At 37.9% G+C, this 17,385-nt stretch overlaps 1 protein-coding gene across 4 annotated transcripts in view; it reads right to left on the minus strand.

The window, feature by feature from the left end:
• Positions 1-1,128: 1,128 nt before the first annotated feature.
• Positions 1,129-17,385, minus strand: part of kcnip3b (Kv channel interacting protein 3b, calsenilin) — a 56,632-nt gene continuing 40,375 nt past the window's right edge. For 3 of the 4 annotated variants that reach the window (XM_022196072.2, XM_022196076.2, XM_022196077.2), the window contains 6 exons: positions 9,478-9,602; positions 9,291-9,360; positions 7,204-7,382; positions 5,539-5,643; positions 5,353-5,415; positions 1,129-2,199 (listed from right to left, as the gene is read on the minus strand). In XM_022196072.2, coding sequence (XP_022051764.1) covers positions 2,152-2,199; positions 5,353-5,415; positions 5,539-5,643; positions 7,204-7,382; positions 9,291-9,360; positions 9,478-9,602 — 590 coding nt within the window. In that variant the 3' untranslated portion in view covers positions 1,129-2,151. Of the gene's footprint in view, positions 2,200-5,352; positions 5,416-5,538; positions 5,644-7,203; positions 7,383-9,290; positions 9,361-9,477; positions 9,603-13,228; positions 13,897-17,385 lie in introns of those variants that run through there. The other variant, XM_051950811.1, reaches the window with a different exon arrangement.

A 17,385-nucleotide genomic window follows, 5' to 3' on the forward strand; every position in this document is an offset into this window, starting at 1 on the left:
AATCTTTAAGCAGAAGGTTGGATCATTGGACATAGCTGATCCCAAACATTAGAAATCAGACTAGAATTGAAGTTTTTTGACTGGGATTCCCAAAGTCCTGATTCAAACCCAACAGGAACCTTTGGAGTGTGATGAAGAAATAATCAGATCTAGTCTTTATTCTGCCATGAGGGGTGATCAAAGATACAACCAGAAGCTTGTAGACAGCTACCAAAAGTACTTAGTTGAGGTGAAAATGGACAAAAGACATGGTGAAGGGTTAGTTCAGGCAACTGGACTTATTCTTGTGATCTTAAAGACGTTTCGCCTCTCATCCGACTGGCTTCTTCAGTTCTAAAAACTAGTTTGGAGAGTCCCAGGTATTTAACCACAAGAGGTGAAGGTGGGGCTAAGGCTGATGGTATCTACTGAAAGACTAAAGAAATCTTTCAACAACAGGTGTTGACTCCCAGTGAGGTATTAATATGCTAATAGAGGGGGGGTTGGTGAGAGTTGTTGATTTAATGCCCCACTGAATAGCCTCGTACCTATGACTCATCATCATGTGAGTCATTAGGCTCACATGAGGAAAGGTGTGAAGAGTGATTAAATCTTCTGGGGAGAGTTCTTAAGGCAGCTTTGTATGTTGCTGAGAGATGGTGCCTGAGGCCTCCCCCTCTGTTCAGAGTGGGTCGCTCAAGATGAACATAAACTAAACCCTTCACCTTAAGATGACCTGGATGACTGAGAACCTTCATAGGCAGGCCAAAAGACATATAAACATTACTGTATGTATATTTTTAACCAGCAGATTGTCATATTTCCAGAAGACCTACAATAAATCTATGAAAGAATCAAAATTCGTGTTCTTTTAGTGACAAAGATGCTAGGCTTTCAATGATTTAATGAATCAAGTATATGGAAACTTTTGCTCACGACTCCATGTACTCCTCTTTATGTGTTCACGCACAGCGCAAGCAAATTTTACAGCTCACATTTGAAACAAACCACTCTCACTTCAGTTTTTACATCAGTCATTTCCTACTGATAAATGTCAAGTCACATTTGTTCACCCACCAGTTTCTGCTGCTTCATTATCTGAACACAGAAGGGAACTAAGGTGAATGGACGCATTAAAAAGGAGAAGTCTCAGCTGTCGACAGAATCTTTAATTAACGGACATCACAAAGGTCCTACTGTACTGTACATAATACCGTGGCACTTAAGAGTCAGCATGCTCGCAGATACTGAAGAAACAAGACAAAGCCTTAATTCAGCATAAGGACACACTTAACAGTCCTTCAGTTTCTTCACAGTACTGTACAGACTCCTTTTCCTTTTCTGACCAGCTAAACATAATCTTCCAAAATACAAAAAAAAAGAGAGAAGTATTTGAATAATCCATTTAAATTCTGTGAAGATTGGATACTAAACATGATGTTAAATTAAAATTAACACAGAGATTTCTTAAACAAATATTCAGATCTGGTCCAACATCATCACCCAGTGCAATACAGATGAGACCGACACAATGCAGGATATATAACTATTAACTATACATATATACATACACACTGGTTTCCATCAGTGTGTATCAGGTGCAGGTATCTACAGTGCCTTTATTTCAGGCGCATATAATACATAGTCGTAAAACTGTAGTGCAAGCTAATTCCACATCACATATTTGATGACAAACATGCTTTAGTTCATTTCTCTTTTTTTGTATTTGATCCAGTGCTCTAAAAACTCTTGGGGAGACAGCAGGTCGGTGTGCATGTGAGTGTGTATTCGTGTTAAAGCTAGTATCCATGTGGGCTCAGGTCAGTGGATTATTGTAAGCTTCTTCATTCCTTGTTGATCCTTTTTGTCTGTTGATAAAAGCACAAGGAGCTCTTCTGTTACGTCACCGAGGACATAAACATGTACCCAGGATGCTCTTCTTCTACAAGTAGCAGTTATTTAGAATAAATCCAGGAGCAGCTGCAGGATACACCTAAAGGAGTTTGTTCAGAAATAGAAAAAAATCTGTATTTTTTTTTTTTTTACAGTAGCTTCATTATGTTCCAGGATGTCCTACGTGACTGTGGGAGAAATAGGCGAGGTGTATGACTGTGCTGTTTCTGTATGTGAGTTGTGCTAATTAAGGAAAACAAGTGGGGACATCCTGGTTCATTATATCACATTTTCAAACAGCTGCATGGAGTTCATGATGTTCTCGTCCTGGAAAAAAAAAAACAACAACAGAAAAACATCTGTTAGCACAAGTGTGAAGTAAAGAAAAGTTCAGTTTGACTTGTGAAGCATTTTAGAAGTCACACAAAGTATGCTGTAGTTTTCAGCGAAATTCAGAGAAAAGGGATTTTAAAAATCTGTCATTCTGAACAAAAATCTTCTAGCTTGTCTTGTTATTTGTGTACTGGTGCATAGCTGTCCAAAGAAACTGATTATTTGAAACTTTAAATCGGCTTTACAGCAGAAAAGTGATAATTATGATTCAAAAATGATTTAGGACAAAGAAAAAGTTCTCCTTTAAAATCTCAAATTTGCATGAAATAAGATATGACTAATACAGAATCTCTCCCACATGAAACTACACTGAAAATATAGTATCACAAAGAGTACATGTTAAGTTTGCAGTTAATTTATTATTTAGTTACTTTTCTAAATAAGCACTCTGTTAATGTTAAAATTTACTGTATTTCTCTGTTGCTTTTTTTGCAATAAAACAACCAAATATAAGAAAATCTGGTACATCAGAAACTAACATTCACACAGTTTGTGTTTCTTTCCTACTCTTTGGCAACTAGATGCCTACAAGTTAGTTATTAGTTAGTTAGATGGTAAGCTACACGTGCCTGTATTTTGTTTTTTTTTTAAACAGTGGCAGCTGTGATTAATAATGAATATTAGTCGATAGGAGCCAAACCGCTGCTCAGGTGCCAGCTGTCAGGTATGCCCGGTTTCTATTTATGTTCATGTGCTTCCAAAAACAACAACAACAAAAACATGTTGTTTGCCCTCTTGATCTTATGTTTAGTTGTAATAAAACATACAGTAATTCTTAATAAGTAAAGGCCACACACTCTTTGGACAATAAAACCAAAATTCACAAGGAAATACCTGGAGATCTTTTTTAATTTAATGCAAACGTATTCGAATGAGTTACTTGTGTCACTTGTTAATGCTGTTTTGTAATAAGCTGCTATTAAAAAATAACATTCCAAACACTGATCACTTTTGCAGATGATCAATTAACTACTTGTGGTTTAGTAATGTGTTGTCTACGATGTATAGTACTTTATGTAAAAAGAAAATGATACACAGTTGGTACTTAAGACAAAAGAAAGCTGTATATTTGTTAGCGATGTGTTTTTCCTTAATTTATGTATACAGAGGATCCTGTAAAAAAATCTACATTTAAGAGAAGACAGTTCCAAAAATGCACTATTTCGAGTTATGTCAATACCCCCTACAAAGTATCTGAACTCCCTTTTTGACAGAACAGCTGCAGAGTTACAGATTTGTTGCACAATGTTTGACTTTGGTGTAAACTAAACACACAGAACATCTCAAATCACCCCATGTGCGTCAGATTTCCACTAATATTTACACGACATCTGACTCACACGGTTTAATCCCCACTAACTCAAGAAGTAAACTGACCAGAACAGAACAATCTAAACAATGTAATTACATTCCGCCCCCCCAACAAAACAATTAAAACAAAGGTTCAAAAGTCACATTTAAAGCCTAGTTTTGATTCATCTACTTTCGTTACTGACACCATCTTTTTACAGCAGCTTACCACCGACATCGGGAGATAAAAATTTCCACTCTTGCCTTTTTACAGCTTCGGAAGCTGTAAAAAGATGTTTTCATGAACGCGCTGAGAGACGTCTTCAGTGTGGGTCAGTGTTAAAAGCAGTGGTGGGAAATCAGAGAGATTTCAAAGCAGCAAATAAAAGCCAGATTATGCATCCCTAACTGAAAAAGCAGTTTGATAGCAGCGAATTTAAAAAAAAAAAGATAATTTGGGTAAATATCATGGTTCGTTTTTAAGCAGACGTAAAGAAAATCCTGTTCATGTCGTGGCATATATCACAAAGCTGCACCGCTTTCTCAGAATTAATGCTATGACTTTAACTCTCAAAAACAAATACAGATTAAACGTTTTCACACAAAAAGTCAAGCAGTGAACTGAAGGGGAAGAAAGATGATTGTCTTTTGAAGATTTTTATCACTGGCTTCAAAACAGTAAAATAATAGGATGATGTACATGCATCACATACATATTATACACCATACATACATATTATATTTTTATCTTTACTGAACTTGTCTTGTTTCCTGTTCTGCTTTATTTGCATCTAGCTGTCGTAATGTTTCCCCAGGGAGAGATCAATAAAGTTTATCTTATCTTAGAATGAGGCTAGCATATAATTAGCAGCAGGTTAATTAGTAACAGCATGAGTTTGTTCCAGCTCTACATTAAATCTATACGATGCTTACACTGAGAGACATGCTCAAACACAAGTCGTTTTTATTCTTCTTTGATAACTTTTTAGGACTTCAGCCACTTTCTCCATCAGGAATGCACACTCTGTGTTTTGTCTGGAGTCAAACCAAAGAATTTGTGGTTTGTAATATTGTGAAATTGCAGGAGAAAAATCCGCAATGACACAGTTGGGAGTCTTTGGGAACTTTGGGTTCTGCACTAACATTCAAAATATTTTTTGTTGTTGTTGTTTGGAGTAGGAAAAGGGTTGCAAAGCATTAGTTTATAATGATCGACCTACTCCCAGGACACCATTTGTTATGAAGTTTACCAGCAAAATGAAAGAAAACTAACTGATTTTGTGTTTTTTCTTCTTTTTATATTCTTTTTCTTTCTGTGAGTGTTGGTTTGTTGAAAGAAATTTTGGGTCAAGATGTATTCAAAGGATTAAAATCACAACCAAGTAATAAAGAGTGGAAGCATCAGAACTGCTCTGACAATAAAATGAGCCTATGAATCTGAAGAAAAGCTGCAGATGTTAAGAGAGGAAATGAGGGTTGGTCTTGTCTCCTTCTCCTGATAGTATTTGTGTAACTGCACAGTGATTGTGTGAAACAGGGGTGGCGACAAGTAAAAGCTAACAGGATTTGGGGTGAAGTCGATTTTAAAATAAACATGGTGTTAGTAAGATGAAGGAGTGCCTCGATGTGTTTCAAGGAAGTGTGATGTTTCTGGAAAACACGAGTGATGCTGCTACTGTACGTATGAAGGCTGTTGTTTTTAGTCAAGGCCTGTCACATCACGTTGTTACTGATGCTGATCTGCTGTGAACTACACAGGCTGATGAGTGACTGAGTTTGGGTGAAAATGAGAGTCACCTTCTGACAGGTCTCAATGAACTCTTCAATAGTCACTACGCCATCTCGGTTTTTGTCCATTTTCTGTTGGAAAAAGAGACAAAACAAAGCAAAGCGGCACATTAGAAGGAGAATTCTAAGGGCACTTTTTTTAAAAAAGGCACCTTGTGGCCGAGTGTTTGCTTTATTTTAGTGAGTTTTGTGAACCTGGAAGAATTTGTCCACGTGTTCAGACGGAGCTTCGTCCCTCACGCAGGGGTACGTGTACCTCCCCATCATGTCATAGATTGACTTCATAATCGCCAGCATCTCCTGCACAGAAGAAAAAAAAAAAAAACTTTTTAATATTTGTCACTAACTGCACATGAGTTTTATTGTTACAAAGCTCTAAATCACATCACATGCACATGGTGAAGACACATTTAAACATTAAGTCTCTCATGAACAATGCAGTGTCCCACACCACGATCACAAACAGATTTAATGAGTGGAATTTTATTGCTGCCTTAGAATTAAGTTGCTTGTGTAGGTTTAAAAAATCCAGAATTAATAGGAAGATTCATGATTAAATAGTGTCAAAATGTAACCCTCTAACATGGTATATATGGCACATTTGTACATGACATGAAGATGCAGTAGCAACGAACATGGCACCACGCTTTGAGTTACGATGGACATGGTTTCATACTGATGAAAGTACAAGATCAAAATTTCTATACCGACACCAAAGTGATAACTTTCACATTCTTTAGTTTGAGAAGTATGGGCATGTTTTTGTCCAAAATAAATTTTCATTTCATTATGTCAAACTGGTCAATTGTAAAAGTGCACAAAAGGTCTGTCAAAAAGCTTAAGGGCTTTAGAAAATGACACTTTTTTAAGATGATATATTTATTAGATACTATATATTAGATTATATTATTAAAATTTAGAAACTGTTTGAAAGTTTAAAATGGTTTGCAAAAACAGAGAAGTTTCACATATATACTTCTGTTAATGTCAAACATGCTAACATTACAGGATTTTAAAATAATGGCACATCACATATTACAGGATATTATCAAAATTATAGTGCCTTTAGAGCAATCAGGGAGAGGACGTCACAGGATCTCATGGGGACACAAACAAACAGAGACTGTGGTGCAACAAGTTGTTATAACACAAATAATACTTCTGTACCATGAGAAAAAGACTAAACAAGTCTGGATGAGAAACTTTTTGAGGACAACTGTGGTCATCTTCAATTTGTTTATGCTTCAGTTAGAACTGGAAATGAGATTTCAGATTTAACACCTGGAGCATTGCTTGGCAACAGCATCCAGCATCCGGGGCATTCGCATGATAATCGCAATCATCTTGATATTTTTTATCCGGTTTCACGTCCCTCTCCCACTTTTTTACATCACTTCCTATATTTGAACCCCCTAGCTTCAACCGGTACAGATGGCGTTGATCATGAAGCCATTCTTTAGGCATCAACTCACCAAACCAGCTCCAATGGAAACCAATGGAAAACATCAAACAGACGGAATGAACAGCTTTTCCCACAGGCTTTTAAATGCACACACACTCCTCTAGAATAAATAAAGCACTTGCTACTAATCCCAGAAGCTGCTAAACCACCTTTCTTTGTTCTATTACAATGACCATAAAGATCTATTCTATTTTTTTGTATTCTATCATCATTTGATCTTCCCATCTTCACATACAGTCTGAATCAACAATGGGCAAGCAGTGTGTGTCTGAAACCTTTGATGCATGTGAACTGCTTGTCCTGTCTGTCTATCCTGTCTTTAATAGAATAAAATAACTTCCCTGTTTTCATTCAACTTTTTGTGATCAAACTCTCACATATCCCGTTCATCCTATTACCTCTTTGGTGATGTAGCCGTCCTTGTTAATGTCGTAGAGGTTAAAGGCCCAGTTGAGCTTCTCGGTGACCGAACCTCTGAGCAACACTGACAAGCCGATGACGAAGTCCTCGAAGCGGATCGAACCGTTTCTGTCGATGTCAAACGCGTTGAACAGAAAGTGAGCGTAGGTGGTTGCATCTGTGGATGAAAGGAAACATAGATTTAATGTATCGTTTTTGTCAAAGCACCCATAATCACCTAAAGCAGGGGTGTCAAGACCCGTTCCTGGAGGGCCACTATCCTGCATGTTTTAGATGTTTCCCTCTTCCAACACAGCTGATTCAAATAATCAGGCTCGTTATCAGGCTTCTGCTGAGCTTGATGATAAGCTGATCATTTGAATCAGGTGTGTTGGAAGAGGGAAACATCTAAAAGATGCAGGATAGTGGCCCTCCAGGAACTGAGTTTGACACCCCTGACCTAAAGAGACAGGAAAGAAAGCACTGGAGGTGAGGAGGACTGGAGGTTATGTTGGACTCTTTAGGCTTGTATTTTACATATTTTTACTTCACTGTATTTATGTACCAACTGTAGACCTGGTTACTACACAAAATACATTTTTTAATTTAAAATATATGATCGCCTTTTAAATTATGATGCATTTCTTCCCCAATAAATTGATATTGTCAGTGCATGGACATTATTTCTAAGTCCTGACATTTATTTCTACAGCAACATGTCAGTTTTCAGACAGCATTCTTTTATGCTTCTACTTCTCATACTTAAAATAAGTCTTGCTGAAAATGCTTCTGTATAAGAGACGTTGGTGAAAAGTTCGACTCTTTCCAGAGAGCCGGTTCTTTTGGTACGGCTCCCAAAGAAGAGCCGGCTCTTTGTACTCCCAAATGGCTCCTCATTTAGTATTATTTGTAGTCTTGTATTTTAGGCTAACCTGGCAAATATGATTGATTTGTGCATTGATAAACCCTTCTGCATTCAGTGCGTTTATGAGAAGCCTTATAATTGCCTCATTTTGTGCATTTTTTCTGCTACAAAAGCAGGCATTCTTATTTCTTTCTGTTTAATATTTTAATCAAAAAACAAGTGAACATAACACTGCACACAAACCCACAGAAAAGAACCAGAGCAGAAACAGAACCAAACTCGGGATTCAAACAGTATAAATGTCCTCACTGCAGCCTCAGAAAAATCAGATGCCTGAACTTGGATGGGCTGATACCGTTTCTGCTTTCGGTGAATATTTGCCCTGTTTTTGAGAAGATTCTCTCAGATGGAACAGAAGTTGTTACAATACAGTCTCCCACCAGGAGGGAGAAGACTGAAGGCAAGCTTCTTAAACCTAGGATTTAGTAACGTGGTTTCTGTGAGCACAGTGTTAGTATTGGGAGTCGGCTCTTCTGAGTCACTCCAAAGCATCAGCTCTTGGAGTCGCATCTTTTGCTCATGACACATCACTAGTCTAAGCACAAACAAGAACTGAGCAGCGTTGCAACCTTTAACCTGGATCAAAAGGAAGATTTTAATGAGTTTGGGAACATGACTTTAACGAGGAATCCTGTTGCGTGAGTCGCCGATACACGGATCTGCATGTGTGGTCTTGCAGCAATGACATCAACAGTGCTGTGCATGAACTTGGTTGCTTAAGGAATCTCAGCTTGTATTTTAAGCTAAGACTGGTCTTTGACATTGTAAATTGGAGAAAAAATGTTTCCTTCCCTTTTACTGTCGATCTAAATGATTACACTGCTAAATATAGCAGCTTGTTAAACTCAAATATGAGATTTTATTGTGGCCCAGGGCCAAGTAAAAGGGATCTACTGATGCTGATGTTCTGTACTTGTACTAAAATATTATTTGAAAGATGGAATTTTACCTTCCTAAATTGGGGTTTGTGTAATTTTTGCATCATTTTACAAACGTTTAGCAAAAAACATTTTAAAAAATCACAAAACAAAACATAAATCTTGGTAATAAATCTGGAAAAAATTAATTAATGAAACGCATATCCTTCCAATCCCCTGATTATTTTTTGCACAGCCCCTGATAAGAAAGGACAAGAAAGGAGAGATCGTTTTAACGTCTAACCTCCTTGGGGAAAGAACTGAGAATAGATGGTCTTGAATGTCTCCTCATCAACCAGCCCACTGGGACACTCCTGCTCAAGAGAGGGAGAAAAAACGATATATATTAGAATAATTCAGGTCTATATAAAGCAAAGTTCTGGTAGCAAAGCAATTAAGAGCATCTGAGCAGCGGCAGCAGTTGGACGTACGTTCTTGAATCCTCGGTACAGAGACTGGAGCTCCTTCCTGGTGAACTTGGTCTGAGCCTGCAGCTGGTCCAGACCCTCCGGCTGGTGACGAACCGTCGACAGCTCCAGGTCGCTGTCGCTGCTGTCTGTGGGAGAAAGAGAGAGAGACAGAAAGGGATGGATAGACAGACAGGAAGGGAGAGAAGACAGAAAGAAGGAGAGAGAAGTGATGCAGAGAGGGAAAGATGGAGAGAGAAAAGAGGGAGGACGGGGCAGACATTGAGTGAGTGGATGCAGGTCAACATTCAGGGAGAGGAGGTGGATTCGCACATTCAACAGGGAGGCTATTTATATAGAGCAGGAGGGGGAAACGTGCGAGTGTTGGAGAGAGAATTAGCAAAAACTGTAGAGGAGCAAAAGGCAGGCTGAAGAGGGAGTAAAAAAGAAGAGGGGGTACTTTCTTTATGGCGGAAATGTCACCAAACTCCTTTTTGTTTCAAAAAAGCTGCTGCAGAAAATCACAATTTGAGAAATTCAATCAAAGACATTTATTTTTTTTTGGTCACCAGTTCACACACACTAAGAGAAAGCACTGCACAACTGGGAAGAAAGAAAAAAAGGAGGGAAGTTTTCTCCGAGTAAGTCGGGCTCTATTCAGCTGTTCCATACTCACCATCTTTAGACAGAGAGAACAGAGGAGGAGAGGGGAGCGTTGACACCGAGATGGAGTGAAAGAGAGCAAATGGAGAACAGTGACAGTAAGAGGAAGAAAAAAAACAAAAAGAAAACAAGTCAAGTCAGATCGGACGCTGAGAGGGAAAACGATGGGTGCTGCGGAGTCCAGAGGAAAGTTATATATTCTGATAAAACATCCAGCAGAGCAGTGAAATGTAATATACTGGGAGACATAAACCCAAACCACCCAGAAGGAAACCGACAGTTTCTGTAAGATTCACTCACATGATCAAAGATGCTTTGTTAGAAACAAATTTTAGTGGATCTTTTATTTATTAGACAGTATTTTGCTTTTGAGGTTCACAAACATTCATTCTTGATCTTAGAAACAAAAATTGGGCCATAAAACCTGTTTTAAATCATACTATAAAGTATAGTATAAACTTTAAATCACATCTTTTAGGTGTCAGAAATGTTTAAAAGTGGATGGTGAGTTAAGTATTTTCCATCTTTCACTGAGAGGATTTCTCTTTGGATCAAAGCACATTTGTTTTTACATTTTTATAATTTTGAATCTGTTTCGTGGACTTTCATGGGAGCGCCCTGCATTCATGCCATAACTTGTAAATCTCTTTTAAAAAAGATTTTAAAGTTACATCTGGAAATCTAAAAAAAAATGCTACTTAGTTACACAGAACTGCCTGAAAACAATACAAACAAGTGCTTCACAAGGCCACAGTTTCATGGCATTTAACATAAATGCATGAGGTATTAAATTGTCAATGCACATTATTCTAATCCTTGTGCAATCCATTGTTTGTTATTTTTTACCATCCATGCCATACGATGGGAACATGACACGGGTCTTTGAACTCACATGAACTCTGGGATTACACGGTTTTATTTACTAAATGTTTTTGTAAGTACAGCTGGGATCCAAGCCAGGGTTGTATTTCGGGAAAACCTCTGGGAAACTGCACCAGAGCCCGCTTGGGTTTTGTTTTGTTTGTACACTCGATATATATAAAAAATGCATCTGAGCCACAAAGGTTTAGACTTAAAGGGTCATATTTAAATTCAACAACGACAGGAAGACTAAATGATTTCAGAGGGCAGTGAGGTTCTTGTAAAAATGAGAGAAGCTCAGTTTGTGTAAAAAATAAGAACATTTTAGATTACTTCCTGCAAAACAGAACAGAACTGTTCCAAATTTACGGTCCTGTTTTGGTAATAACTGCGATATAACACAGCACACATAAGGGAACAACAAAACGAAACAATTAGGGAGCAAATACTGCACACAGGGGTTAAACTGAGTCCAGCCTCAGGGCCAGAAATGAGCTCTGTACTGCCATCGAGGGACGATCAGCCTCACTACAGCCATCTTCAACAATGTTTTTTCAATTCTTAATAACTGAAGCGATGTTTATAATATGTTTTAGTCATTGAAGTTCATGTACAATCTGTCAAATGTTGCCAAACATACTAAGATGAGACAAGGAAATTCCTGTGGCAGACAGAGCGAAAATAACAATTGCATGAGAAAAAAACACAGGATTAGTAAATATACAGTGTATAAGGAGTTAACAGCTGTGCCTCATCAAATAGCAAGGAGTGCTAAACAGTTAGTAAACAAAAAGCAAATTAATATAACACTAAAATAAAAAAGTAAGAATTAATACTGGCAAAAATATGAAAGTAATATTGCACATGAAACTGTGGAGTAAAATTCCTTTTCTTTAATGCCTGTAAATAGATTTGATATCAAATAAAGGCCTTTGTATTAGAATACTGACACTCTACAAGAACCCCACTAACATTACAAATCCTGATTTAACCCTCTATCTTTTTTAACTTCTCTAATTTTAAGGGCTACACAAATAGCTTGACCGCCGTAACAACAATCAAGTATTTAGGGGTGATTTAAAGAAAACTTCTATTCAAAGTATTTTAAACTATCAGCTACTTATTCTAATTTTACACGGCACAGCAATTTCAAAGTTATATTTTATTGCTTTACTACATCAAAGGGGTATAAATGATACCAATAAGAAGAAAAAGTTGCATTTAGTTAGTAAGAGGAATATTTTGCTTCATACTGGAAGAGAAGCCCAGTGAACACAAATAAGAAGCATATTGTCTGTGTGTGTGCAAGATAATTTACAGTATATATTTCTTTTTTTACATTGCTGCCTCCTTTAATCCACCTTTAATCCAATTTTATCTACACATGGCACTAGAGCACCATTCCCAAACTAGAAATTGAAAATTATTCATCTTTATATAGCAGGATATGTACTAAAGAATTCTGATACTTTCAAAGGCTTTTATTAAAATTTATCTCACTTTCACAGCCACAGAAGATGAATCTTGCTGTTTTTGCATAGATAATATTTCCTTGGTTTGTCAAATTTACAGGAAAAGCAGTGAACTTACACTTTGAGGTGTAAGTCTGGTGAAATTTCATTGTTTTTCAGCCGGGAAAAGACCAAAATTGACAATAAATTGATCCTGCTTCATGTAAAAACTATTTAAACAGATCAATAAGCCACACTGTTGTACTGAAATGACATTTTCCTTCATTATGTCACCACAATTACTGTGTTTTACTCTGAGTTGATCCAACATAAATACAGTATATACTGTCCTTGTGCTGTAAATACTCCCTCAAGCACCAAATATGTAACCAACTGAACTATTTACTCCTGCCTGACTAAACAAAAAACACAAAACAAAACCCATTGTTAAAGATTTATAAAAACGTTCTTTGAGCTGACAGGCTGCAGATGTAATGGGAGTATTGATGAAAGAAGAAGCAACACATTGTCGGTTCTGATCTTTTCCTGGGATTCACTGACAGTAACTCAAGCTGAAATGAGTTTTTCCCTAACAGCCTTTGGAACGATCATTCCGTTAAATCCCAGATATGCAAAATATGACCTTATCATTTACACCAGTTGAGCTTGTCTCACGTTTGTAAGCACCTCGCAAACTACTTCTAATCCTCTTAAAACAAGCATCCAGGATTAAAGTAAAGTATTTCCCTCCAGCCTCCGTCTCCTCCCTCCGGCTCAGCGGCCCTCTCTGGTGGCCTCACCGGTCTCAGTGATGTCGATCAGACCCAGCAGGTGCATCAGTTTGAGGAACATGATCACCAGGCAGACGATGCCAACAGTCTGGAGTCCCTCCGTCTCCCATCTCACACTCATTTTCCTCCTTTTCTTCAAGCTTCCCGGTCCTTTTCTTCCTTCCTCTCGACTTCTACATTACTGGACTTTCTTTACAAAACTCCTTTTCAATCCATCTGCCTCTTTCCGCCTTCCGCCCTTCTGCTCTATCTCGTCCTGTCTCTGAAACGGTGTCACTCACTCATCGCTCTTTTTCTGTCACAATATTTTTTTTTTTATCCTGTCGATTCTGTTACTCCATTTAGCTCTCTCAGGATTATTTCCACAACTAAGCGCTGGGTGTGATGGTCCAAACGCCTTTATTAAGGCAAAGGGATTCAGATTACTGCTGTGAAAAGGGAGAAAGAGAGACAGAAATCCTACCAAAAACCTCGACCATCACGTTAATCCACAGAAAATCCAATCAGATAGAAAGGAAGCTCAAATACTTTCACTCAAAATGTGCAAAAGGTTGCAGCTGTTTTAGCATTCCTCCATTGAATCCGCTACTTGGTGACAAAACTTGTGTCCAAAAAAATAAAATCCACAAGTCATCTGAGGGTTAAAATGGGCTGTAAAAATCCACCACAGACTGAATGACTGATGCTCTGTGACTCCCTCCTCTAAATCCTCACTCCATCACACCTTTTTTTTCTGCTAATTAACCTGTGAACTCCCGAGAAACCAGAATAAGGCTGCATTCCTACAATTTTCATCAAAATTACTAATTAAAAGACAACAGACACATCAACACGCTGCACATCAGTTATAAATAAAGAAAACTAGCAAGGATTTTAATAATTATTGCTAAATGTGGCATACAGAAAACTATTTGCCTTTAAGGAGGCAGAGAGGGCGGTGAAAAAGGTCAACAGGTGTCCTGAATCCCATTTTCCCACTCAGCGCCGTGATCTACTTTCTAATTGTTCCTGAGCGTCTCTTGGGGTGTGTAGCACAGATTTAACAGCGCATTAACTCAGCGGAGTTCTGTCACACACTCATGTAACACAGAGAAACAGTGAGCCAACGCTCCCTCAGGCCCTGTGACACTTGTTTGTGTCATTGTCTGCTTCCCTCTAGTGGAAACTATAGAAACTACAAGAACGGAGAGAGTGCGAAGGGTTGTTTTGACTGAGATTTGTAATGTGAAGAGGTAACTGTATCTGAGACGTAGAAAATGATAGTTTCACTCTTCATTCACAAATATTGTCCATGCACATTCAGTATTCAAGGTATTTATGCTCATACAGTGAAATACGACAGCTTGAAAGAACAAGTCAGCATAAGAAAATGATAAGAAGATAAAAAGAAATGAACATCGTGTAAGAGTTCCAATCGTATGTGTGCTCACATACATCTGTATGTTATATTCATTGTTAGATTGTGCCAGTGTGCTGCTGCTGTTTAAGGTGGCGTGCTACGAGTTAAATGTGAGACAGTCAGGTCACACTTCTGACAGAATGAGGGAAAGAAATGAGGTACAACTGACTTCTCATTCAGTTTGTGAAATATTTACTCCATCTCAAACCTCACCAATAGAAGCCCTTGATAAAGCACAGATGAAAAATAAAAACTCCACCAATAAAGTCACTGTAGGTGAAATTAAACGATAAGCTGCTGCTGCTGCTGCTTAACCCTCTCAACTCCAAAACCCACCTGAGGGTTTGAAAGGTCTGATACCTTTTGAAGAAAAAACAAACAAAATGACATCATTCAGGCACGCAAGAACGTGTAAATGCTTGAGCTGCTCAGGTGTGATGAATACTGACTTATCGACAACCAACAGTCGTGAGAAAAATCTGGGAAATCTTTACTTGAACTGCAGGGGACAAGCATGGAAACAAATAAAAATGTAAATAGTATTTATAGCCTATTATATAGTTTAAAGAATTACCATTTTTTCCAATACTGAAAGCACCTGTGGGCACTTGGGAAAATGCTGTACTTATTGATTCCAGGTTTTTAAAATTTCTGTAAAAGAAATTAAGATATTTTAATCTCTACCTTATTTTTGGATTATTTATGGCATTATAATGCTGCCATTCTGCACAAAATACATTTTTGAGTTCTCTCTACTTCTAGTCATGGTTGTGCTATTTAAATAGAGGAGTAGGACTTTATATCGCAGTGGAATATGAACCCCAAGTGAGTACACAGGAGCAAAAAACACCCAGAAACACCCTGGAGTCAGCGGGCTGTCGTGGTGATAGAGACGAACAACAACATTTTATCATCTGAATTGTACCTGGAAGACGCAGAAACTGTAGTAAGACAAAGGACAAAATCCCGATTTTGAAAATTTGCTCACATAACTTCAGACAGCTTGGAGTAAGACACACTAACTTTATCATTTAGAGCAAAATAAATACGACGCTGCTTCTGAGATTCCACAAAAATGAACACTGATGGATCTGGTCTGTACTGTGTATAATGCGTATAATGTATATTTTCTATTTTGAGAATGTCTCAGGTGGTGAGTTTCAAGGAACAATCTTAGATTAAGTAGGCAACTATTAGTACAATCTTCTTCCACTGCTGTAACTTAGGCTTTGCAGATTTTCAAGAAAATGAATGAAAAGGAGCAAACAAGCCAGAGACAATCTAAACTGCTTTTTTTTTTCTCCTGATCTCTCTTTACAGTATACGGATGTTACTCACTCCTTAAATATCCTGCACGAGAATCAAATGTGGAGTAAAAAAATACCAGATATTGGTATCAGAGATCCTCAAAATAGAGCTGGTACATCTCAAGGCTACTTCTGGCATCGATGTCATCCCAAATTAGGACCGAGCTGGACTGAACCCAACATCGACACCGGAGAAGATCAGACAGAAACAACAAAGTCCAGCGTTGCCGTTTTAGACCAGATCATTTAACTGGACTATTAACACGTATGTGGTCAAACACAGAGAAGAAGTGAAGCGGTGTGCACTTTTTGTGGGGCAAACTCAGAGGATGCTCCATTAAGTGCTGGTGACATTAATAATTCAACACATAAACCACACCTTATTACGGAGCTGATTGATAAGGGACACCTAATGTACAGCTAAATGTGGGTACACAGTATTTAAATGGAATCTAAAGATTGATTCCTGATGTGTTTTAGACTTAAAAATAATCATGTGAGATGTGTTTTCCTCCAGAAAAAAATAATCAATGAACTGCTGCTTCTCCTTCACTAAGAAAAACTGAACACATGAAAAATAAATACTTCAGACTCCCGGACAAACAATATCATGGGTTACATTTGAGGTTTCTACATCACACTGGTTTGAGTCCAAGCATATTAGACCATAAATGGTACTCACATCCCTTTTCATATGCTTGTCCTACCCTAAAATTGAAGGTGATTGTAGCAACATATCAACATGAAAACAGCCCACTAGTGCCAAAGTTTACTTTAATGTTCATAGTGAAGCTAAAACATCTCAAAAAAAGAAGAAGAAAAAGAAAAGTGAGTCCAGCATGAGTCAAATTTTGTGGCATTTAAAAATACCATGAAACCACTAGTGTAGTTCCTCAGAGGATATTGTGTTCAGGGTTATAGCCATGATTTGAGAAAGGTCACCAGTAAAATTTCCCTGAGAACATTCCTGACCTCAAACCACCAACTAAAGCTCTTGAGTCAGACTGATACTCGATTTTCAGGGCCGGTGTCGATTTAAGGGGCAAAGAAATTCTGATATCAATATATGGGCCGATATTGCTCAAACATGGGAGAATACTTCAACAGAAAACATGACAGGATTTTGCGATTTTGTGGACAGTGATATAAGGTTTTAAAATACAGAGTTATACCCTGAAACAGAAGATATGCATCTTGTTTCAAGGTGAGGCTGAGAACTTTCTGAAGAACCCTTTGGATGTCAGAGTTATATTGAAATGACAAAATAATGGAGTTGTTGTTTCGTAACTTTCCAGCAATATTTTTCAAAAACTAGTTCAACTTAGGGCAAAGTTTGACTCTGCACCACCACCTGCTCTGCTACATGTGCTGCACACAGAGCTGAGAGTATTATAAACAGTGGAGTCGGAGACACTATTTCTAAGTCATCCCAAGAATCTTTTTCTGTTTTATGTCTCGGA

Source organism: Acanthochromis polyacanthus, chromosome 7 (assembly GCF_021347895.1).
Source record: "Acanthochromis polyacanthus isolate Apoly-LR-REF ecotype Palm Island chromosome 7, KAUST_Apoly_ChrSc, whole genome shotgun sequence".
Classification (NCBI taxonomy): domain Eukaryota; kingdom Metazoa; phylum Chordata; class Actinopteri; family Pomacentridae; genus Acanthochromis; species Acanthochromis polyacanthus.